The 24,188-nt window shown below is 41.3% G+C and overlaps 1 protein-coding gene across 1 annotated transcript in view; it reads right to left on the bottom strand.

The window, feature by feature from the left end:
- BIRC6 (baculoviral IAP repeat containing 6) overlaps positions 1–13,642 on the bottom strand; it is a 238,845-nt gene extending 225,203 nt beyond the window's left edge. The window contains 2 exon segments of the mRNA XM_082642249.1: positions 13,254–13,523; positions 13,526–13,642. Of these exon segments, the coding sequence (XP_082498375.1) occupies positions 13,254–13,523; positions 13,526–13,577 (322 nt within the window). The 5' untranslated portion in view covers positions 13,578–13,642.
- Positions 13,643–24,188: the final 10,546 nt, after the last annotated feature.

The following is a 24,188-nucleotide window of genomic DNA, read 5'->3' as shown; positions in this document are numbered from 1 at the left end:
ATCCAAGTTCCAATTCTCTCTATTCACTTTATCCAAAACTACCACCATACCACTTATTTTTACAATAATCTTAAGTATCTGACATCAATTGAGAAAGTTTTGAGAACATAATCACCACTGAAAAATTTCCATGGATGGGACTCAATCTTTAAGGACCTACTTCCTGTAAGAAATTGTGGGGCCCCTTTCATATACATTACTCAATTTGTCACAGTTAAATCTCTTAACCAGTCTGGGATATATAGGTTACATTCTTCCTTCAGGATTTTGACCTGGCTATAATTAAGTAAAATTTGGGGACTAACTTCCCTATCTGATATTACACAGGAGAACCCCTAACCATCTGTAAATAAATTCCTGTTGCTACACAGGAAGTTGCCCATGTGAGAAGCAACTCAGCTACAAATCAATATAATTCTACAATTTGGAACATGTGACCTTGTGAATTTCTATTTGGAGCTCATATCTGAAACTTCTATTTTCTGTTTAACATAGACGGCACGTATTCATCATGCCTCACATAGCCTACATTTTAAGTCAGTTCAAGTCAAATTCCATCCAAATAGGATGAAAATCCACCCAGCAGTTTTTGCATACTACAGTAGCAGGCCAACAAAAACTTCCCCTGTATATCCTCCTTGCTGCTCTCACATCACTGAGATCTTTGCTCAAGTGCCATCACAGAGAGACCCCCACCCCCACCCCGCCAGACCACCACACAGCACAAATTTATCCACCATCATCTCACATCAGTTTTGATATCTTATGGCATTTATCACCACCTGATATAGTGTATGTGGGTGTGGGTGTGTGTGTGTGGTGTGTAATACACCTCTTTCCACTAAACCATGAGCTCTAGGAAAGCAAGGACTTTGTTAACTGCTATATCACCAGTGCTTGACACACAGTAAATGTTTTTGAATAAATGAATCATTTTCTATAGTTTTGAAGAACTTTTTAATGGATTAAAAGTAAGCTATACTGGGACTTCCCTGGTGGTTCAGTGGGTAAGGCTCCACGCTCCCAATGCAGGGGGCCCGGGTTCGATCCCTGGTGGGGGAACTAGATCCCGCATGTATGCCACAACTAAGAGTTCACATGCCGCAACCAAAAGCCCACATGCCACAACAAAGATCCCCTGTGCCACAACTAAGGCCCGGCACAGCCTAAATAAATAAATCATTAATTAATTAAAAAAATTTTTTAAAACTAAGCTATAATGTGATAAAATGAAACATTCTAACAGTTAGCTTTTTTCTTAATACAACATGAAACAAAGACATTTGAGGCATGGAACAGTTGATCTGGTAGATAATCCCAGCCATTTCTACCCTCTGTAGCCACCTTTTCCCCTGCCCTCCTTCTGCCCTCAGTATGAGGTCACTGTCCTTGCTATAGCGGCATTTTGGTGAAAAAGAATCAAAGCACTTAATTGGTTCCAAAAAATCAAACAAAACTGAATTACATGAGAAAAGGACAAAATAGAAAGCAACAGGAATTTGGCCCTTGGTATATTCCTGCTGCTTACAAGCATGTTTCATTATATATACACTAAATACAATTTAAGATACAGTGGGGTAGGTTTTATTAGCAGACTAACTTGGGAGGTTTTCTTACCAAAAAAAAAAAATATATATATATGGCTAAATACAATACTATTCAATTCAAATAAAATTTGTCTCTCATTCATCCCAGGCATATGAAATAAACTTGCTCATTTAAGATTCTAGGTGAAGTTTGAACCTCTAAACCTGGCTGTCCATTAGAATCATCAGGCATGCTCTAAAAAATTTTTTTTAATTTTTTTTTAAAGTATGCTTGGGCTCCACTCTAGGCCACTTAAGTGAGAATACTGGGACCCAAGCAGAATATTTTTTTAAAAGCTCTCCTGATGATTCTAATGAGCAAGTGGTGCTGAGAACCACTGCCCTGTGCCATCACCCCAGTCTTACTTGTCTCTCTCCAACTTCATAACTCAAAGTAAAAGCACAGAACAAATCATAAAGATTTAAATTCCTGGTGCCCACAATAAATCTCAAACAAGACATTTCTACCTGCCCTACTCTAACATTTCAATCATTTCCTCTAAAAAGTAAGAATATTTATTTCCTCTAAAATACATCCTTGATTTAACATACTCAAGTAGAGCACAGTGACTTCTTTTTAGGAGCGCTGCCCTTGTCACAAACTGTTTTATATAGCAAATAACTTATTCTTTTTGTCATTTGTACCTCCATTTTCTCCTCTCTATACCAAAGGAGTTTGGCTTAACTTTTTTGTATCCCTCACATTTGAAGTACAATTTACAAAGAATTTCTACATTCATTATCATATCACATAATGAAGTAGTCTGGGCAAGAATTACTAGCCCATTTTAGAGATGGTAACCCAGAGAAGTGTCTTGCCAAATGCACCTTTGCATGAGGCTATGATCAGTACAATGCACATATCAGAGAGGTACCTCCCACGACCTCCCCACTATTTTTACATACTCCATTACAGAAATCTATTATTGTTTATATTCTATCTACAGTTATAGAGAACATTCCTAAGGATAGATTTCCAAATGTTCAACAACTTAAGTACGGTTACAACTACAGATTTCCAGTTAAACAAGGATATAACGCACACACATTTACCTCTGCTCTCTGCCATGCTCCCACGGAAAGACAGGAAAGACACACTAAAGAGGGCATTAAACAAGCCCACAAAGACCAAGTGAGAAGATGGTAACAACAAAATTTTTGAAGTCAGAGGGCAGGTAGAAGAGTATTAACTGACTTGTTCCCCCCCATAAAAATTTCAAGGTTAAGTCAGCAAGAAGGAAAGCTCAAATTACGTGTTGTAGTATTTTTCAAATTACACAGACAATAATAAGTCTAAAATAAAAATTACTTAAAAGTAGCAGCTTTTTGCAATATTTTCTCAATTAACTAACACTAAAAACATACCTATCGTAACAGGGCCCTACATTTTTTACCTTAAATTGGGAGTTCTTCAACTGAAAAATATGGGAGCCATAGCCCAGGAGGGCCAAGTCCAAGATCCTCAGGCTATCCCTCACTCCCTTCCTCATGTTCTGCACTCTAATACTAAACTGCTTATAATAAATATTACCTGCTTCATGCCTCTGCTCTTGCACATGCTGTTCCCTCTACCTGGCTAACTCCATTTCTTTCAAGTCTCAGCTGAGGTGTCACTTCTTTTAGAAAGCTTTCCAAATTTGGGAGGAGAGTGGACTTACAATTCATCTTATTATCCCCATGTGGCAGACAAACACTTGTTGAAATGAACTATATAATTTAAAACACCAATACAAAAAGTAACATTTGGGCCTCCCTGGTGGCGCAGTGGTTGAGAGTCCGCCTGCCGATGCAGGGGATACGGGTTCGTGCCCCGGTCTGGGAGGATCCCATATGCCGTGGAGCGGCTGGGCCCGTGAGCCATGGCCGCTGGGCCTGCGCGTCCGGAGCCTGTGCTCCGCAACGGGAGAGTCCACAACAGTGAGAGGCTCGCATACCGCAAAAAGAAAAAAAAAAAAAAAAAAAAAAAAAAAAGTAACATTTACTGAGTGCTTATGGTGGGTCAAGCAATGTCTACATGCATTAGTTTACTTAATATCTTTCCAAAAACCAAATGAGTTAGGTACTAATTATGAAGTGCAGAGAGAGGTTAAGCATCTTGCCTAAGACACAGCTAGTACATGATGAATCATAGACTGGAACTCAGTCTGGCTCCGGAGTCAATATCCTTAACCACTAGACTAAGCTTTGTCTATAAATGCCAATGCCTTCCAAGTCTGTATTCCCAAATCTTCAAGCTTCAACCCTGAATTTCCAAATGTCTTCTGGACATCTCTACATGGATGTCCTTCAAGAACCTCAAAAGTAACACAAGTGAAATCACTATGTCCCTCTTGCTCCTCAGCATTCGCCAACAAAAGCTACTCACCACACCTTCTTGTACTGCTATTCAGGTTAATTCATTCATCCAGTTACCCAAACTAGAAAGCTAAGTATGAGTAATTTTCACCTTGTCAATCCCTCTCACCCCCACGTTCACCAAATTATGTTGTTCCTACCTCTCAAACTAACTTACATGCAGCTCTCATCACTTCTCACAACTGGGCATTAGCTTGGAATCTTTCTTTCTGACAAACAAATACCATATGCTAACACATATATATGGAATCTAAGAAAAATAAGAAAAAAAATAAGAAAAAAAAAAAGGTCATGAAGAACCTAGGGGCAAGACGGGAATAAAGACACAGACCTACTAGAGAATGGACTTGAGGATATGGGGAGGGGGAAGGGTAAGCTGTGACAAAGTGAGAGAGTGGCATGGACATATATACACTACCGAATGTAAAACAGATAGCTAGTGAGAAGCAGCCGCATAGCACAGGGAGGTTAGCTCGGTGCCTTGTGACCACCTAGAGGGGTGGGATGGGGAGGATGGGAGGGAGACGCAAAAGGGAAGAGATATGGGGATATATGTATATGTATAGCTGATTCAGTTTGTTATAAAGCAGAAACTAACACAACATAATTCTAAAGCAATTATACTCCAATAAAGATGTTAAAAATAAATAAATGAATAAATAAATAAATAAAAAACGACTGTGATTCTGTCATAACCTACAATGGCTCCCTACCATTGATATCAACTCCAAACTTCTTAGCAAAACATATTACAATCTTGTCTCTGCCAATCTCTCAGCTTCAACTCTAACCATCCAACCCCAACTCGTCTTCCCCCCAAAACTTCCCTGAATTTACCATGCATTTATTTATGTAGTATTTATTTATTTAATTTCTTTGGCTGCGTTGGGTCTTTGTTGTTGCACGCGGGCTTTCTCTAGTTGCGGCGAGCGGGGCTACTCTTCATTGCGGTGCGCCGGCTTCTCACTGCGGTGGCTTCTCTTGTTGCGGAGCACGGGCTCTAGGCATGCAGGCTTCAGTAGTTGTGGCATGTGGGCTCACTAGTTGTGGCTCGCAGCCTCTGGAGCACAGGCTCAGTAGTTGTGGCGCATGAGCTGAGTTGCTCCGCGGCATGTGGGATCTTCCCAGATCAGGGCTCAAACCTGTGTCCCCTTCATTGGCAGGCTGATTCTTAACCACTGCACCACCAGGCAAGTCCCTACCATGCTTTTAAAGACCAAAATGTCTCTGCATAAGCAAGTACCTTGGCCTAAGATGATCATCCCCCCCCCATGTCATCTTCCCAACCCGATCATAGAGGCAACATCCTTTGAGAAGCCTTCTCTATTCTGCTCAGGTTGAAGAAACTCCCTCCTCTATGCATTTAAAGGTCAACATGTTGCCTTAATTATTTTGTGCCCCCATGACTAGCACATGTTCAATAAATGTGTAAATGAATACCAATCAACCAGCTCTTCACATCACTGTGCTCTTTTAACAATTTCAAGTCCAAAATCAATTAACTTACATAATTTTTTTTACTCTCCTGTAATACAAAATTACTGCTCTTATGTCTATTCGATTTCAGTGGTCACATTTCCACATACGTGGGAAACTAGAAGAAAAAAATACTGCAGTTTCAACAGAGTATCTATAGTAAAAACATCTACTACACTCAGCAAACTTTCAAACAGCCACTGCTACCACAAGAACAACTTACAGAGCACATACTACATACCAGGCACTATTCTATATGTTTAACGTATGTTGACTCATTTTAATTCTCACAACCACTTTATGAGGTAGATAGTATTATTATGTTCATCTTAGTGATGAACCTCAAGATCAAATAGAACCAAGACTAAAGCTCAAGCTATTTGGTTACAGAGCCTGATCTCTTATACTGCCTCTCATTAATAAGTCTAACACTACTAAAACAAAGACTAGGATAAATTCTTTCCTAGAGCCAAGCCATCTTTGAGCATTGAATAGTTAGGAAAATGTGGGAGGTAAATGTAAAAATTTGGGTAGATATAGAGGATCTTGAAAACATAGCAAAATACTTTTTAAGAATATTAATTCACTCTAATTAATTATAGAAAAATATTCTGCTAATAAAACACCAAATCTCTGACATAAGATAGGTCATTCTGTAGCATTACTAAAGTCAGTCAACTGAAACAGAGCCAAAGTACGTAGTCATAGCCCACAAAGATACTTGCCGAATTAAGTTTTTATAAGGAACTCAGATGTACCCAGAAGACAACTATCTTGAAGGGCTACTGAAATCCCAACTCTATACCGTGTTTATAACTGAAACTAGGAAGGCTTCATGCACCAAAATTAGTCAGGAAATAGCAAGTGATCTGTATCATTTACAATTTCCAAAACTGAGATCTACAGGAAGATGTTGCATTTTACCCAAATTGATGCATGCCCAATTCAGAAGTAGTAAGAAAAATATTTTCCACCTCTAAACAGGTGATAAATGAGTGTCATCCATAAAATTCATTTCGTGAGGACTATGCAAGCTAACCTAATTAGTTTTCTATATTCCAAGACTTCTTGGAACAGGTATCTCTGAGTTCTAAGTCTGAACAAGAAGCCGTTATACCAGACAATCAATCAATCAATTAAAATTCACCCAATCTGAACTTCACTGCAACTGGAGTAGAGTACAACCTTTTTTCTCATTGATAACCACTGTACAAACTTCTCAAGTCAAATCAAAGTCAGCGTCTTAGGGACTTCCCTGGTGGTCCAGTGGTAAAGATTCCGCCTTACAATGCAGGGGATGCGGGTTCGATCCCTAGTCAGGGAACTAAGATCCCACATGCTACGGGGCAACCAAGCCCAAGCGCCACCACTACTGAGCTCACGTGCCTCAACTAGAGCCCACGCGCTCTGTACCCCGCGCGCCACAACGAGAGAGCCCATGCACCCTGGAGCCTGCACGCCACAACAAGAGAAAACCCACACGCCACAACTAGAGGGAAGCCTGCACACCACAACGAAGAGCCCAAGCGCCGCCATGAAAGATCCCGCATGCCACAACTAAGACCCGGCACAGCCAAAAACTAAATGTCTCAGAAAAGGAAAAGGGGAGATATTCATTAAAAAAATATATAAAACTAGAATGATTGTCTAAAAACACTGAGCAACTCTGGAGTTTCCTCTTCTTCACTATGACAGAGATCTGTAACCCACTTCAGAAGCTGAAGAAACGTGACTTACTCTTACACATATACTACAATACTCATTGATTAATACCCATATATATCTTCATTTACTTATGTACATATATTGCATGAACAATCTGCTGGGTTGGCCAAAAAGTTCATTTGGGCTTTTTCTGTGGAAAAAACCCAAATAAACTTTTTGGCCAAATATGTGTGTGTGTGTGTGTGTGTGTGTGTGTGTATGTGTATACACACACACACAGAACTAGTAATACAACAGTCTTGACTTCATTCTGACATTTAGCCACACCAACACAATGAAAGATATTTATCCAAATATAGATCATATTTGTTACCAACATTTTAATTTCCATCTACATTTTAATGAAATCTATCCTCTGTAATATAAACACTAAGTCAGTGAACAATTTTTAAAGTAACAGTGAGGGGCACGGCAATACTAAGCACCCTGTGGCTTAAGAGAATTAGTGTTCACTGTGTATCTACTTAGACATATGCCTAGTAGTGTTAGGCACTTTAAAAATGTTTACCTCTTAAATCTTCACAACCATCCTATTAAATATTAATCATAACTTTAAAATGAGGAGGAAGCTGGGGTTCAGGAAGTTTAGGTAGTGAGCTAAAATTCAAAATTCAAGACTACCTAAAACATAAAGCCCATTCTCTCTCCACATGTCCTCAGAAAAGCTTGTTTAAAAATATGTATATAGGGCTTCCCTGGTGGCGCAGTGGTTGAGAGTCCGCCTGCCGATGCAGGGGACACGGGTTCGTGCCCGGGTCCGGGAAAATCCCACATGCCGCGGAGCGGCTGGGCCCGTAGGCCATGGCTGCTGGGCCTGTGCGTCCGGAGCCTGTGCTCTGCAATGGGAGAGGCCACAACAGTGAGAGGCCCGCGTACCACAAAAAAAAAAAAAAAAAAAATGTATATATACACAAAAAGAAAAAGAAAAAAATATATGTATATATATTATACATATATATAATGTACTACACATTTAGTGGAGAAGGGGCTCTATTTCAGGAAGCAAGAGAAAACACCACCACCAGTAATTAAATAAATAAGAAAATACTAAACAAATTAACAATACCTTACTCTTACACTGAAGCAAAAACTAGATGGATTCTACAAGATGGTGAAAAGTGGTAAATCACAAAAAATTCCTAAGAAGTTCAAATGTGGTGTTAAGTTCAAAAAACTTAACAATATCAAAATGGTTTAAGTAAAAAAAAGAGATTTACAAATAAATAAAAAACATGTTTTGAACAGTAAATACACTATTCTAAGCACTTTACATGTAACACTTAATCCTCACAATTAAAATACAGTTATCACCCCCTTTTTGCAAATGGGGAAACTGGAAAAGAAATGCTAAGTAATTCAAAGTTGCACAGTTCAGGGAGGAAAAAAAAACAAAACAGAAACTAGGATCTTAACTCAAAACTGTGCTCCTTCCTATTATGCTAAATGGCATTAACAAACAACAGTTAAAGACAGGGACATATCTAGTAATATAAACAATATGGTCAAGTGGTGTACGCAGAGCTATTCTGATTTTTAAAACCCAAAGTCCACAAATAAGCATATGAAAACATGTTCAACATCATATGTCATTAGGGAATTACAAATTAAAACAATGAGATATTACACACATATTAGAATGGCAACAATCCAAAACACTAACAACGTCAAATGCTGATGAGGGATGTGAAGCAACAGGAACCCTCATTCATTGCTGCTGGGAATGCAAAATGGTACAGCTACTTTAGAAGACAATTTGGCAGTTTCTTACAAAACTAAACATATTCCTGGGACTTCCCTGTTGGTACAGTGGTTATGACTCTGCACTTCCAATACAGGGGGCACAGGTTTGATCCCCGGTCAGGAAACTAAGATCTCACATGCCGCGCGGTACGGCCAAAAATTTTTTTTAAAAAAGAAAGAAAACAAATTAAACATATTCCTGCCATAAGATCCAGCAATCATGCTACTTGGTATTTACCCAAATGAACTGAAAACTTATGTCCACACAAAAACCTAGACATAGATATTTATAGCAGCTTTATTCATAACTATTACAACCTGGAAGCAACCAAGATGTCCTTCAGTAGGTGAATGGATAAATAAACTGTGGTACATCCAGACAATGGAATATATTATTCCATGCTAAAAAGAAATAAGCTATCAAGCCACAGAAGGACATGAAAGAAACTTAAATGCATATTATTAAGGGAACGAAGCCATACTGAAAAGGTTACATACTGTATGCTTCCAACTATATGACATTCTAGAAAAGGCAAAATTATGGAGACAGTGAAATGATCAGTAGTTGCCAGGGAGCAGAAGGGAGAGAGAGTGAATAGGCAGAGTAAGAGGATTTCAACGAAACTATATTCTACAATACGTCATATACAGTCAGAACCCATAGAATGTGCAGTACCAAGGGTGAACCCTAACATAAACTATGGACTTTGGGTGATAATGATGTGTTAATGCAGGTTCACTGATTGTAACAAACATACCAATGTGTGTCAGATATTCGTGGGGGGGGTGGTAAATAGAGGAACTCTGTACTTTCTGCTCAATTTTACTGTGAAACTAAAACAGCTGTAAAAAAAAATAGTTTATTTAAGAAAGAAAGAAAAAACAAAAATCACCAAAGCCAAAGAAAGTGTATTTACTTAGCAGTTGATATGTAAAGAAGCATCCATTTAACATACTCATTCGTATACATATACCAAATGAAAAATATTTATTAATATGTTGTACTAGGCATCCTGGGGAGGGGATATAAACAAGTAGACAAGGCTCCTTGTGACGAGTTTGAAATATAGTTAAACAGACATCATGTACTCACAAAAAAACTAAATAAAATGGAATTTAAATAGTTCAAGACAGAAAACATACCACAAAGAGTTAAGTTGCCAAATTACTAAAATAGGAATTAATAGAACAATATGTGCTTAGGGGTTCGGTGGATCACTTCAGGCTAAAAGAATCAGGAAGTCAAAGATATGCTCTAGGTCTCGAAAAATGGGTAAGATTTGTCTAATTTTCTGGAGGGAATTGGTGAATTCCAAGAAACAGTAAAACTACTGGAGTTGGGAAAGAAAATTAAATGAACCAGTTTCACAAAACAAAATAGGGAGACAAGAGTAGAAAGACTGCTGGAGGCCAGATCATGGAGGTCACTGAATGCCAGGCCAAAGAATGAGCACAGAGACTCAGAAATCTTAACTCTAAAACACTAACAGGGGGCAAATACTTGCCTAACCTAAGTATATACTGATGACTCTTAATCTAAAGAAAATGCATTTATAAACATTTTTTGTGAGATACAGATAATTTAAACATATACAGTAGTCAACAACGGTGGTTTAAAATTCACCATCTTTGCCATCCAAGTGAATACATATACATACAAGTCCTACTCCCATTTTTCGATTTCCAATCAACACCAACAGGCTACCCATAACCCCATAAACTGAACCTATCCATAAGACTACTCTATCACCCAATAAAACTCTCTATCCCCTTAAACCACTTACATCACCACTCTATCCCCTTAAACAAAGATGTCTTTCCTCTGGGGTAGAAAAGAAGGTGGCTCACTGCCCATGAACTGGAAGGAGGGGTCATGTTAGGGCCATCATCACTACCGGCACCTTCTGCCCATTCTATTTATAGGACTGTCACCCTCTATTCATCATTAAAACCAAACCTACTAAGTACCTACATATTCCAGGCAAAACATAAAATGCAGCATTCCTTCCCCAATCATCTGAAGAAATGACACACACAGGACCCTATACAACCTCTGGTCATTATTATTAATAAACTGCACTTCTCATATACGAAAACACTTCAGAATTTGTCCAGTGTTAATTTCAAACTTTTTTTGTAATCCTGTTGTTTTATTTGCCATAAACTCTTCTACATAATTTTAATCACATACTACTCAATTCTCAATGCATGGCCATCCACCATTGTATCCAATCCCACACTTTCTAATTAAATGTTCCAACATACCTCAACTAAGGTATCCCAAATCAGTGCTATAGTTTGTATCTACCTTTACACTTACATTATGTATCTAAAGCCCTCCCCTTAAGTAATCTACCATTAGTGACTGTTTTCTTCCCTTTCATGAACAGGCACATTCATATTTGTCCAATTTCCCCAATCATTTATAACTAACTCTGGCACATATAATCTTTCTGAAATACGGCTTCCAGATATAAAATCACCCTGTGAGAGTCCTCTTTCTACTGAAAACATTTTAAGACTTTTGTTAATATGGCTTTTTATAGAAATTCAAGTACATATACTATGTTAACACTTATTCAAAATTTAAAGTCATGAAAGACAGTAATAGATACCGTTTAAAGATAAAGGTATATACTAAAAAACATAAAGACACGTATAAGAATGATAAAACCAAATTAAGGATAATGCTCATGGGGGAGGGAGAGTTGAAGGAATGCAATCCAGGAGGGACACACAAGACTTCAACTCTATTTGTGATGTTTTATTTTTTTTAACCGAGTCGAGAATACATGGTTGTCTGTCACAATTGTTCTTTATACCTTTTCATATGTGAAATATATTTGAGTTTAAGAGGAAAGAAATCCAGCTATTAATGAGAAGCACCCTCTCATACAGAGTGACAAGCTGTTATGTCCAAGTTGCAGTAAATGCTCATTGCTACATCTGGGACACCACTCCTGCGCTTTACCTAAGCCAAGAAGAGAAAAATAACAAGACTACAATACAAACTTTCCCTTAGACATATTTTAGATGTGTTCCAGGTTTATTTTCTATAGCTATACACAACCCATTTCTTTCACAACGCTCACAAAAACAAAAATTAAATCCTTTAACTTTGTATACCTAGAGTCCCATTTACTCTTAAGTGCCTCAGACAGTAAATCAGAATAACGACCTTTCCTTATTTGTCTCTGTTAAAATACAAGTGAATGGGTAAGACCACTTTACTACTTCCACTTGGCTAAATATGGACAGTCATACACATTACATCTCTGTGCATGAGTCTAACTCACTTGTATACTAACTTTTCAATATCAATTCGTAACATCTAAATTAAGCCACTCATCATTCAACCGCAAATGAAATGTCGTCTCAGCCAAACGTAACCTAGCCAGGGCAATTCCAAAACACTCCACCCCAGCCGACCGAGCGTTCACCTCATGCATACTCTAAGTCCCATCCCTGGACCAACGTTTACACCAGCCAGAACTGCTCTCCTCCAATGGTGAGCCTCACACGCGCCTCCGTATCCCAACTTTCAGCTCGCAGTGGTAAAACCAGCAGAGAGGGCCGGAAGTTTCACCTAGTTCGGAACCCAAAGGAATCTATAACTCATACACCGCAGGTGCCGAGTTTCTTGTCCCTGCTGAGTAGAAGGTGGAAGCCCCGAGCTAGGGAACAAGGGCTAGTCTTCCATGGCGTCCTCCCGAGTTCTAAAGTCGTCGACGGAACAGTTCAGGCACCTGGCCCGCCTACTTCCCTCCCCGCCCCCACTCCAGACCCACCCCACCCCCAACCCGGGCGCGAAGCCTGCTGTACATCCCAGCACCTGCGGGTCCCAGGAACAGACACGGATCCACTTCTCTCCACAAGAGGGTAGGGCTTGGATGTCGCCTCGGACGCTCGCCTCTGGCCACCGGCCTCTCGCGTCGGGACCAACTCTGCGACCCTGTCGCTTTCTGATCTAACAGAAGGCAGTGCCGACACCCTCTCCAGGACCTAGCAGGGAGCCTAGGCTTCTCCGGTGCTGAGCTCCTAGGCCTCCTCACCTCTCCCAAAGGACCAACCTACACCGGACGCTCAAAGCCCGAAAGGCAACTCCCACCACTCCCCGCCTCGCCCGTCTTTTCTTCCCAGCTGCCGCCGCTTAAAAAGCCAAGTCCTAAGGTCCTCCTCAATCAGCTTCCGGGCCTCCCTTCACAGCCAGGCCTGAGCCCCCAGTCCTGCCCTCCGCCACCCGCTCCAGTCACGCCGCTTCCCTCCTCCGGAGGCCGAGCCCCGGGGCTGGGCGGCTTCCTTCCCCGGCATCCCGGGGCCCGGCTCCTCCCGCGGCCGGCCCGGCCCCCGCCCGGCGTGCGGCACACTCACCGCTGAGCGCCGAGGCCTGCAGGGTGGCCCCCGAGGTGCCGTCGATGACTTTGATGGTCCCGCGACTGGTGACGGCCAGGATGGCGTTGAGCGCCGGGTGATAGGAGAGGCTGTGCAGCCCTTCGGCGTCGCAGCGCATGCAGCCGTCCCGCAGCACCAGCCACTCGGAGACCCCGGCCGCTCCCGCCCCCGCCGCCGAGGAGCAGCCCGGGCCCGAGGCCGCCGCAGCCGCAGCCGCCATCTTCCGGCCTGCGCTCAGCACAATCACACTGGAAGCGGCTCAGTGACAGTCCCGGGAGGTGCAGCACCACCCCCAGTCACCATCCGGGGCCAGGGGGCAAGCCGAGCGCGTTAGCCGGAAGTGAGGTCAGGCGCCGGCACGCACGCGGGACGTCGGCCGCGCGCCCGGAGGGGCCAAGCTCAGAGGGAGGCTGGCGAAGGAGGGGGAGAGGGAGATAGAGAGGCGGGACCCGGGGCGGGAGGGGGAGGTGGGCGGGCGGAGCATGCGCGGGAGGGCTAGCGCGTGCCACGCGCCTCTGGTGTGGCCAGCTACGCGTCCGCAATGTCCCAGGTTTTTTTCGAGCCCGGGGAGTGGCCGCAGCCTGCGCCCCGCCCAGCTCCCGTGCTCCGGGCCGCGGCGGGGTGGGGTGGGTGGATGGAGAGTCGGGGGTTGGGACGTGTATTTCCGCTAGGCGAGGACCCCGGCCGGTGCGACCTGGACGAGACGCTTTGAGGCCGGTTGCTGCGGTTCCAGCTGCGCCCGGACTGTTTCCAGCAGCGCGGTGCAGCGGTTTGGCTCTGGCCCAAAGGAGACCTCAGGTCTGGGCCTCGGCTCAGCAGTCTGAAAAACGTCTAGTCTGGATTTGGAGAAACCGAGCGACTTCCCCAAGCCCACGCGTATTACATCGCCCCCCTTCCCATCCCCAAATCTTTCTGTTGAACAGAAGTGCCAGATACTAGGTGCTGGAAGCATATAGTTAAGCTTAGTTTCTTTATCCACATTCCAAACGCAAAACTTGTTAATCGGTGTGTATGGGTGTTTTGGGACTGCAGTTAAGTAAATTTACAAATCCCCCTCTGGAGCATAACAATACTTTTTTTTTTACTTTTTATTTCAAAATAATTATTATTCACAGTTAGTTGCAAATATAGTACGGACTTCTGTGGTCTGTCACCCCAAAACCCGTAACCTCTATCTAACTGTGAGAAAAACATTGGACAAACCCAAACTGAAGGTCATTCTATAAAATACCTGACCAATACTCCTCAAAGATAGAGAGGTCCTACTTACCCAGAGTCCCCTAACAGTTACATAATTGTAGTACAATATCAAAAGCAGCGATTTGACGTACGATGTGTGTATAATTCTTTGTCATTTTATCACGTGTAGATTCATGCAGCACAATCAAGGACTATTCTGTGTGTTTGGGGAACATTGTATTATCCCGGAAAGCCTAATTTCCTCTTCCTTAAAACCTAATCAAAGTGCTACTGAGAGGCTTAAGAATCATTTGTTAAATGTGTAGAATAGGATCTGACATATAGTAGGTGCTCAATAAAAGTTGTGAATGTTAATTACCTTCCCACATTCCTGCAGACTTCCTTCAGGAAATCTTCATGAATTATCCCAACTACATCGTAAACCTGTTTATTCATATGCAAAGTTGTATTTATGTAAACTATATATTCATTCCATTTTAGAATGGCGAATATGCCATTTTTATCCGATGTTGGGAGGTAACATATAATAAACTGGGAAAAATACCCAAGTATTAAAGTCTAAATGAATATCTGATATTGAGTCACTGTGGCTTCATTTATCTGTGAACTTGGGCAAGTCACTTACACATTCTGAAAATGTTCCATCAAGAGTCAAATGGAGATGATCAAATTATTTCCCCTACCTTGGCTTGTTACGAGTGTTTGTGAAAGTACCTGTAAACTGTAAAAATGGAAACACTGGGAGGTTAAATGGCTTGTCCAAGGTCTCACAGCTTGTGAGGAGGAGTTATAATAGCATACTAGAGTTTGAACTCAGGCAGTTTGACTCCAAAACCCATACTCCAAACTTAAGCCTCCTGCTTAAAACTTCAGTGTCTTGAGGTAAATAAAGGAGTGTAAATGATCAAATCTAAATGTAACTGGAGGTATCCTTCCAAAACAGTTTTTTAAATCAGAGGATTGAAGCTGAAACTATAAAAACTGCCATTTCAAAGATTTTCTCTCTCAAGACCCATTTGGGCCAGACTTTTCCATTAATCTGAAAGGTTCCTCTGAATAGGCCTTTAATACAAATCAAGCCCCCCATCTTGTTGGTAGGGAAAACAAACTAGTAACCTGAACACTAAATTTAAACTTAGTGTACTTTAATGTGCTATATTGAAAAGAATAAAAGGCATAGTTTTTTCTGTTAGACTATGTTACATTTTTTCATTGGAACAAAAATATATATATAATTATTTCTGTGAATTTAGATTTCTTTCACCTATAAATTAGCTTTCTCCAAAGCTCATTACCCAGAAGATGTCCTGAAATACAACACTTTCATAATCAAAAAATTTTGAGAAAGAACTCCCTCTATATTTCTCCTCTTGGGAGATTTATCTTACATACTAGCATATCAATACTGTTTAACCTCCTTTTATCAACATTTCACAAACTCATATAACCATAGAACCCTGAAAAACCAGTGTTGCAAAGAGCAATCTTTAGTGTAAATTGCTGCTTGTTTTTGTGAGTGTGTATTTTTGTTTGAGCACTGGCTGAGACCTCCAGACTGCAGTGAAGTGTTTCAGGACCCAGGGTAAGATTCTTGGAACTGATCATGGAAATGAAATTAGGCAAAACTGGGTGAAGTTTAGCATCAGCTGTGTTGTTAATGTCTTTCTGCTCACGGGGTTGAGAGCAAATACTCCTGACATTGAAAATGTACTGATTTTCATTGGTATTCTATTTTGAAGCGGTGGCCTTTTGAGGGCCTTCAGCCCAACCATTTTGGGCATAGGTGGTGATCACCTAAAGGAAGTAAAAATTCTCACAGACAATCATTCTGGAAAGAGAAATTTGCTGGAATCAGATATGTGGACTCAAAAAACAGGCCTTATTGATACAGAAAAAGCATTTTTGTTTGTTTGTTTGTTTTTGCGGTACACGGGCCTCTCACTGTTGTGGCCTCTCCCATTGCGGAGCACAGGTTCCGGACACGCAGGCTCAGCGGCCATGGCTCACGGGCCCAGCTGCTCCGCGGCATGTGGGATCTTCCCGGACCGGGGCACGAACCCGTGTCCCCTGCATCGGCAGGCAGACTCTCAACCACTGTGCCACCAGGGAAGCCCCAGAAAAAGCATTTTGATAAAAATCCAACATCCTATTTGTAGTGAGGTGGATGAACCTAGAGACTGTCATACAGAGTGAAGGAAGTCAGAAAGAGAAAAACAAATACCGTATGCTAACACATATACAGGGAATCTAAAAAAAAAATGGTTCTGAAGAACCTAGGGGAAGGACAGGAATAAAGACGCAGACATAGAGAATGGACTTGAAGACACAGGGAGGGGGAAGGGTAAGCTGGCATGAAGTGAGAGAGTGGCATGGACATATATACACTACCAAATGTAAAATAGATACCTAGTGGGAAGCAGCCGCATAGCACAGGGAGATAAGCTTGGTGCTTTGTGTCCACCTAGAGGGGTGGGGTAGGGAGGTTGGGAGGGAGACGCAAGAGGAAGGAGATATGGGGATATATGTATATGTATAGCTGATTCACTTTGTTATACAGCAGAAACTAACACCATTGTAAAGCAATTATACTCCAATAAATATGTTTAAAAATCCAACATCCATTACAAGGAAAAAGAAAAGCCTTTCAGCAAACTAAAAATAGAGGGAAATTTCCCCAACTTGAAAAAAAAAAAGCATCCACAAAAAACCTACAGATAACACCATATTTAACAGTAAAAGACTGACGACTGCTTTCCCTCTAAAATCAGGGACAAGTCAAAACATCCACTCTCATCAGTCCTTTTTTTTTTTTCCCGGTACGCGGGCCTCTCACTGTTGTGGCCTCTCCCGTTGCGGAGCACAGGCTCCGGACGCGCAGGCTCAGTGGCCATGGCTCACGGGCCTAGCTACTCCGCGGCATGTGGGATCTTCCCGGACCGGGGCACGAACCCGTGTGCCCTGCATCGGCAGGCGGACTCCCAACCACTGCGCCACCAGGGAAGCCCTCATCAGTCCTTTTTAACACAGTACTGGAAGTTCTGGAACTTAATGGAAGTCACTGCAACAAGGCAAAAAAAAAAAAAAAGAACTAAAAGGCATAGAAAGAGAGAGAGAGCAGAGTTTCTCACCCCCTCCTGCCCCTCTCTTTCCCTTGCGCAGTCCCTGGTGATGGGGAACCAGCCTGTAGTAGGAGGAATAGAGGCGAGGTCTAAAAGAGACAAGCTTCCCCAGAACTGCAAGATGATGATTGGCAGAGGAGTAAGCAGGGGCTCTAGCTGAGTTGAGGCCTGTCTGGAGCCACATAGGAACAGAGAGAGAGGTAAAACTGATTCTGGAGCTTACAGAGCAAACACTATCCCTGAAGATTCCGTGGTAAGTACTAGAGAGAGTCTGAATGGATGCCTGAGGTCATGCCATAGGAGCTACAATTGGGGCACATTTATAACATACTCCAGTAAAACCCACAATACACACACACACACACACACACACACACACACACACACACTTAAGCTATATACAAAATTGCATAAAACAAATGCTTTATGCATTTGCATTTGCTTAATGCTTTGATATAGTAAGGGAATCTGAATTTAGGGAAGAAAAAAAAACTTTGATGACAATAAAGAAATCTTTAAACTAAAAAAAGAAAAAATATTGGAAATCAACAGCCTAATGCCCAATTAACTTCTCTGCTGAAGTTTACAGGGAGATTTGCCTTGTCCCAAAGCAGAATACAATGAAGTTCTAATGATTTCTAATGGAAAGGCTGATCTCCTACAAATTCTTTCTATCTGGCCTGATACTGACAGCCAGTATATGTATCACTAAAATTCACTCTAAGGACAAAAAGCACAATGAGATACTACTCCACATTCATTAGTATGGCTACTATAAAAAACAAAACAAAACAAAAGAGAACAAAAAACAAAAAAACACAGAAAATAAGTGTTGGCAAGGATGTGTAGAAATTGAAACTTGTGCACTATTGGTGAGAATGTAAAAGGGTACAGCTGCTGTGGAAAATAGTATGGCTGTTCATCCAAAAATTACAAATAGAATTACAATATGATTCAGCAATTCCACTTTGGGGTACATACTGAAAAGAACTGAAAGCAGGATCTCAAAGACATTTGTACATCCATGTTCATAGCAGTATTATTCCCAATAGCTAAAGTGCAGTAGGAACCCAAAGTTTCCATCAATGACAGAAGACTGATGACTGTATAAGCAAAATGTGAGACATACATCTATATCTATATATGGATATTATTCAGACTTAGAAAGCAAGGAAATTCTGAGTCATGCCACTACACAGATGAAACTTGAGGCCATGATGCTCAGTGAAATAAGGCAATCACATAAAGACAAATACTGTATGATTCCACTTACATGAGGTACTTAGTTAAATTCTTAGAGACAGAGAGTGGAATGGTGGTTGCAGGGGCTAAAGGGAGGAGGGAATGCGGAGCTGTTTAATGGGTACAGAGTTTTAGTCATGCTAGATGAAGAGCTCTGTGGATTAATGGTGGTGATGGTAGCACAATAATGTGAATGTACTTAATGCTGCTGAACTGTGAACTTAAAAATGATTAAGATGGTACCACTACATACCTATTAGAATGGCTAAAAAATTTTAAACTGACAATAACAAGTGCTGATAAGGATGTGGAGCAACAGGAACTCTCATTCACTGCTAGTAAGAATACAAAATGGTAAAACCACTTTGAAAGACAGTTTGGGGGCTTCCCTGGTAGCCCAGTGGTTAAGAATCCGCCTGCCAATGCAGGAGACACGGGTTCGAGCCCTGGTCCAGGAAGATCCCACATGCCATGGAGCAGCTAAGCCCGTGCACCACAACTACTGAGCCTGTGTTCTAGAGCCCGTGAGCCACAACTACTGAGCCTGCATGCCACAGCTACTGGAGCCCATGCGCCCAGAGCCCGTGCTCCACAACAAGAGAAACCACAGCAATGAGAAGCCTGCGCACCGCAATGCAGGGTAGCCCCCACTCACCGCAACTAAAGGAAGCCCAAGCACAGCGACGAAGACCCAACGCAGCCAAAAATAAATAAATAAATTTATTTTTTTAAAAAAAAGACAGCTTGGTAGTTTTCTATAAAGCTAAACATAGTTTAACCATATGAGCCAGAAATCACACTCCCAGGTATTTACCCAACTGAATTGAAAACTTATGTCCACACAAAACCTGTACACAAATATTTATAGTAGCTTTATTCATAGTCACCAAAACTTGGAAGCAACTAAGATGCCCTTCAATAGATGCATGGATAAGCAATCTGTGGTACATCTGTACAGTGGATTGTCATTCAGTGATAAAAAAGGAATATACGATCAAGCTATGAAAGACATGGAGGAACCATAAGTGCATAAGGCTAAGTGAAAGAAGGCAAACTGAAAAGGCTACCTACTGTATGATTCCAACCATACAACATTATTGAAAAGAAAGAAGTGTGGAGACAGTAAAAAGATCAGTGGTTGCCAGTGGTTAATAGGAAGGGAGGAGCATTGAATAGGTGGAGGATGGGATTTTTAGGGCAGTGAAACAATTTTGTGTTATTCTATAATGACAGATACATGACATTATGCATTTGTCAAACCCCACAGAACTGTACAACACAAAGAGGGAACTTTAATGTAAACTATGGGCTTTGGTTAATAATTATGTAGCAGTATTTGTTTATTTACTAAAACAAATATGCCATATTGATGCAAGATGTTAATAATAGGAGAACTTAGTACAGGGGAGCAGTTATATGGGAATTCTCTGTACTGTCTGCTCAGTTTTTCTGTAAATCTAAAACTGTTCTAGAAAACTAAAGTTTATTAATTTTTAAAAATGGTCAAAATGGTAAGTTTTATGTTATATGTATTGTATCACAATTTTTTTAATTAAAAAATTTACTGTCAGGAGAAAACAGAAGCACAGTCCACATTTGTTTCTCATCACTGGGAAGGGATTAGAGTCTCCCCAGTTATTCCAGATTCAGTTTCGTTTCGCATCAGTGGTATCCTAGTGTCCTGGAAAGAGGCCAGAGCTAGGGCTGTTACAGGATGTGTATATTTGGGATGTGAATATCATGATTTCTAGGAGGGAAATGCAGTCACAGGGAACAATAGCACGCTAGCTCCAAATATTGGGTTAGTGCCAAAGATCAGTCTTCATGAAGTTAATATGTATCTAGAGGGTACTGTTTTTTAAAAAATTACTCTCTGTAGTAATTTGCATAAGCTTACTAGATTGGTGTGAGGTTTTCTGTACTTCAAAAATTGGAGGTAATCATCTTTAAATGTGCCAGTGTTTCTTGCTTTCCTTCTTCTACATGATTTTACTGTTTTTCTCACTTCTGCTATCCTCATAGTTTTCTTGCCGTTCCTATGAAAAATGTGATACAGTGTAAAGATGAGAAATCAAACAAATTATCTCACAAGATGCAGTGTTTGGGAGACGTACTGATATGTGCAATTTACTTTTAAATGCATTAGAAAAGATAGATTGGGGATGGATGAATAGAGGAATGGATTGAAGTGGATAGATGTGGGATAAAGCAAGGATAGTAAAATGTTAATGGTGGAATCTTTTTTTCCTATGTTTACTATGAAAATTCTATCAACTCTCCTGTATGTTTGAAACTTTTCATAATAAAATATTTTTTAAAATACCAGAATGAAAAAATAAAATTAAACACTTGTAATCCCCCTCCAAAAGAATTCTTTTCCAGTGGAGCTTTATCACTAGTGACTAAGAGCAAGCTGCTAAAGCTTCCTAACTCAGTCACCTCCTGTGTGAAATTATAAAGCTGGACAAAATCAGCAGTTCCCAAAAGTCATTTTATGTGTTGGCGGCACCAGAGTCATTCTGGAGCCCCACCCTAAACCTATAAAATTAGACTCTCACGGAATCCATATTTTTTAGACAAGTGTCTCATGGGGTTTTAGTACCAACCAGGTTTAGAAACCTTTGGACTACAGAGTCTTTTCCCATTCTGAAGTGGGTACTTATTTATACTAAACCCATACTAGGATCACATGTTCTTAAATTTTTTAAGGCCCAGGGATCTTTTTAAAATATAGATTCTGGGGATGGGGATCTTAGATTCTGCATTTTTTTAAAATGATTTATTTATTTATTTATTTATTTATTTATGGCTGTGCTGGGTCTTTGTTTCTGTGCGTGGGCTTTCTCTAGTTGTGGCAAGCGGGGGCCACTCTTCATCGCGGTGCACAGGCCTCTCACTATCGCAGCCTCTGTTGTTGCGGAGCACAGGCTCCAGATGCGCAGGTTCAGTAATTGTGGCTCAAGGGCCCAGTTGCTCTGCGGCATGTGGGATCTTCCCAGACAAGGGCTCGAACCCATGTTCCCTGCATTGGCAGGCGGATTCTCAACCACTGCGCCACCAGGGAAGTCCTAGATTCTGCGTTTAACAAGTTCCAGCTCTGAGGCCAATGCCGGTGATGCCTAGACCATATTTTGAGAATCAAAGAGCTAGAAGATCAGAAAAAAGAGACAGGGGAACCCCCTATTTTTTCATAGGTTCAATTCTTCTTTTTTGGCCAAACCACACTCACAGGAAGTGAAGCATGTTGAACACCTTCCATTTTCTGAATTTGATATAGAATAATCATATGGAAAAGACTAGTGCCTTTTTGGTGTGAGCAGTCATTATTTCTGGAGAAAAGCTCAATGTGGCATTTAACTGAAAGTTTGGGATACCTGATCCACTTACCTTTGACACTTTCAGGCAACAATACAAAAGTTCACCAGGCTGTTCTGGATTAAGGATAGACATCTTCAGGAGCTATAGATATAATAAGGGTAAGCATAGGATTGCAGCCTGAGATTAAAGGAAAATCTGGTTTTTCATGGACTGAAAAAACAAATCTGGTTTTTCATGGACTGAAAAAACAAACCAAAAAATAGTGGGAACCCACTGGAAGTTGACTAAAGTACCTGGAAAGTTCATTTGCTTTCCTCCTTGCTTTCATACGCTACCTGACTTACCTTTCTAATAATATTTTGTGAACAATTATTGAGAATTTATTATGGTCCAGTCACTGTGTTAGGTATTTATTAAGCACTTACTACAACCTCGCCACTAGTGCTAAAGATGAAAGAAACAACAGAACAAAGAAACAGGTGTCGGAATTCCCTGGCGGTCCAGTGGTTAGGACTCGGCGCTTTCACTGCTCGGCCCAGGTTCCGTCTCTGGTCAGGCAGCTAAGATCCTGCAAGCCACAGAGCATGGCCAAAAAAAAAAAACAAAAAACAGATATCATTGCTGCTCCTTGGGGATTACAACTAAGTGAGCTAACAGACATTAATCAAATCATCATCAAAAAAATATGTGATAAGTGTATGAAGGAAAAACTTACAGTGCTATGAAAAAGTGACTAGAGCATGAAATCAGGCTTTTCAACAAACATGGAAGTCAAGCTGACATCTAAAACCTGAAGAGGAAATACCAGTTGAATAGGAAAGTGTTTAGGAGTATTTTGGAAAAGAGAATCTTCTTCGGCTGTATGAAGGCCCTGGGGCATTTGGCTTTTTCCCACCAGTGTAGCTGGAGCTGAGTAGGCCGTGGGAAGAATGGCACAGATGAAGTTCAAGAGGAAGGCAGGGGTCAGCTTATGTCAGAGCTGGTAGGTGTGGGCCACAGTAAGAATTTGGGGCTTTATATTAAGTGCAAAGGAAAGCCATTTAACAGTGGAGTGACAGGATCTGATTTACCCTTAAAGAGACCACTCTGACTGCTATGTAAAGAGTAAATTTAAAGGTAACAGCAGGGGGTATTCCCTGGTGTTCCAGTGGTTAGGACTCCACACTTGCACTTTCTCTGCCAAAGGCCTGGGGTTCAATCCCTGGTCCAGGAACTAAGATCCCACAAGCCAGGCTCAACCAGGAAGCGGCACTCACCTTGGGTAAGGCACAAGGGTAAAGCACTCACCTTGGAGGCGAAAATTAAAGAGCTGCCAAAACACTCAGTGATCCAGATTAGTCATACTTTAAAAGCAATATTTAAAAAAATAAAATCTACCAATTATGGCCTACAGTCCAGCTCCCTGTTTTTGTAAATAAGTTTCTCTTGGAACCAGGGCTGAGATCAGCTTAAGAAAATACAACAGGATTGTGCAAGTGCAGATCCTGTCTTTACTAAAAATTTTGATGCTTTTCCACCATTTTTTTTTGCATTTATTTTGATTTTTAAAAAGACTTCATTAAGGGTCTTCCCTGGTGGCGCAGTGGTTGAGAGTCCGCCTACTGATGCAGGGGACACAGGTTTGTGTCCTAGTCCAGGAAGATCCCACATGCCGCGGAGCAGCTAGGCCCGTGAGCCATGGCCGCTGGGCCTGCGCTTCTGGAGCCTGTGCCCCGCAACGGGAGAGGCCACAGCAGTGAGAGGCCCGCATACCGCAAAAAAAAAAAAAAAAAAGACTTCATTAAAACATGATTTAACACTGAGGTTTTTGGCACCCCCATAGGTTTTGCACCTCAGGCGAGTGCCTCACTTGCCTCACCCTACAAGAGTAGAAATAGGAAGACCAATGAGGAGATCATTCTCCTATTCATTCAGATTTCACATAAAAAGTCCAAATTGATGGTTTTGCTTAAAAGAATCAGATCTATCTACCTTGAACCTGCTCTCCCATATGGCAACAGTTCCAACTCAGTAAGTCTATTGTGGGACAAGAAAG

Source organism: Mesoplodon mirus (assembly GCF_964341445.2).
Source record: "Mesoplodon mirus genome assembly, chromosome: 14".
In the NCBI taxonomy this organism is placed as follows: domain Eukaryota; kingdom Metazoa; phylum Chordata; class Mammalia; order Artiodactyla; family Ziphiidae; genus Mesoplodon; species Mesoplodon mirus.
The sequence above is the reverse complement of the archived record's forward strand: the minus strand, read 5'-3'. Positions and strand labels throughout refer to the sequence as shown.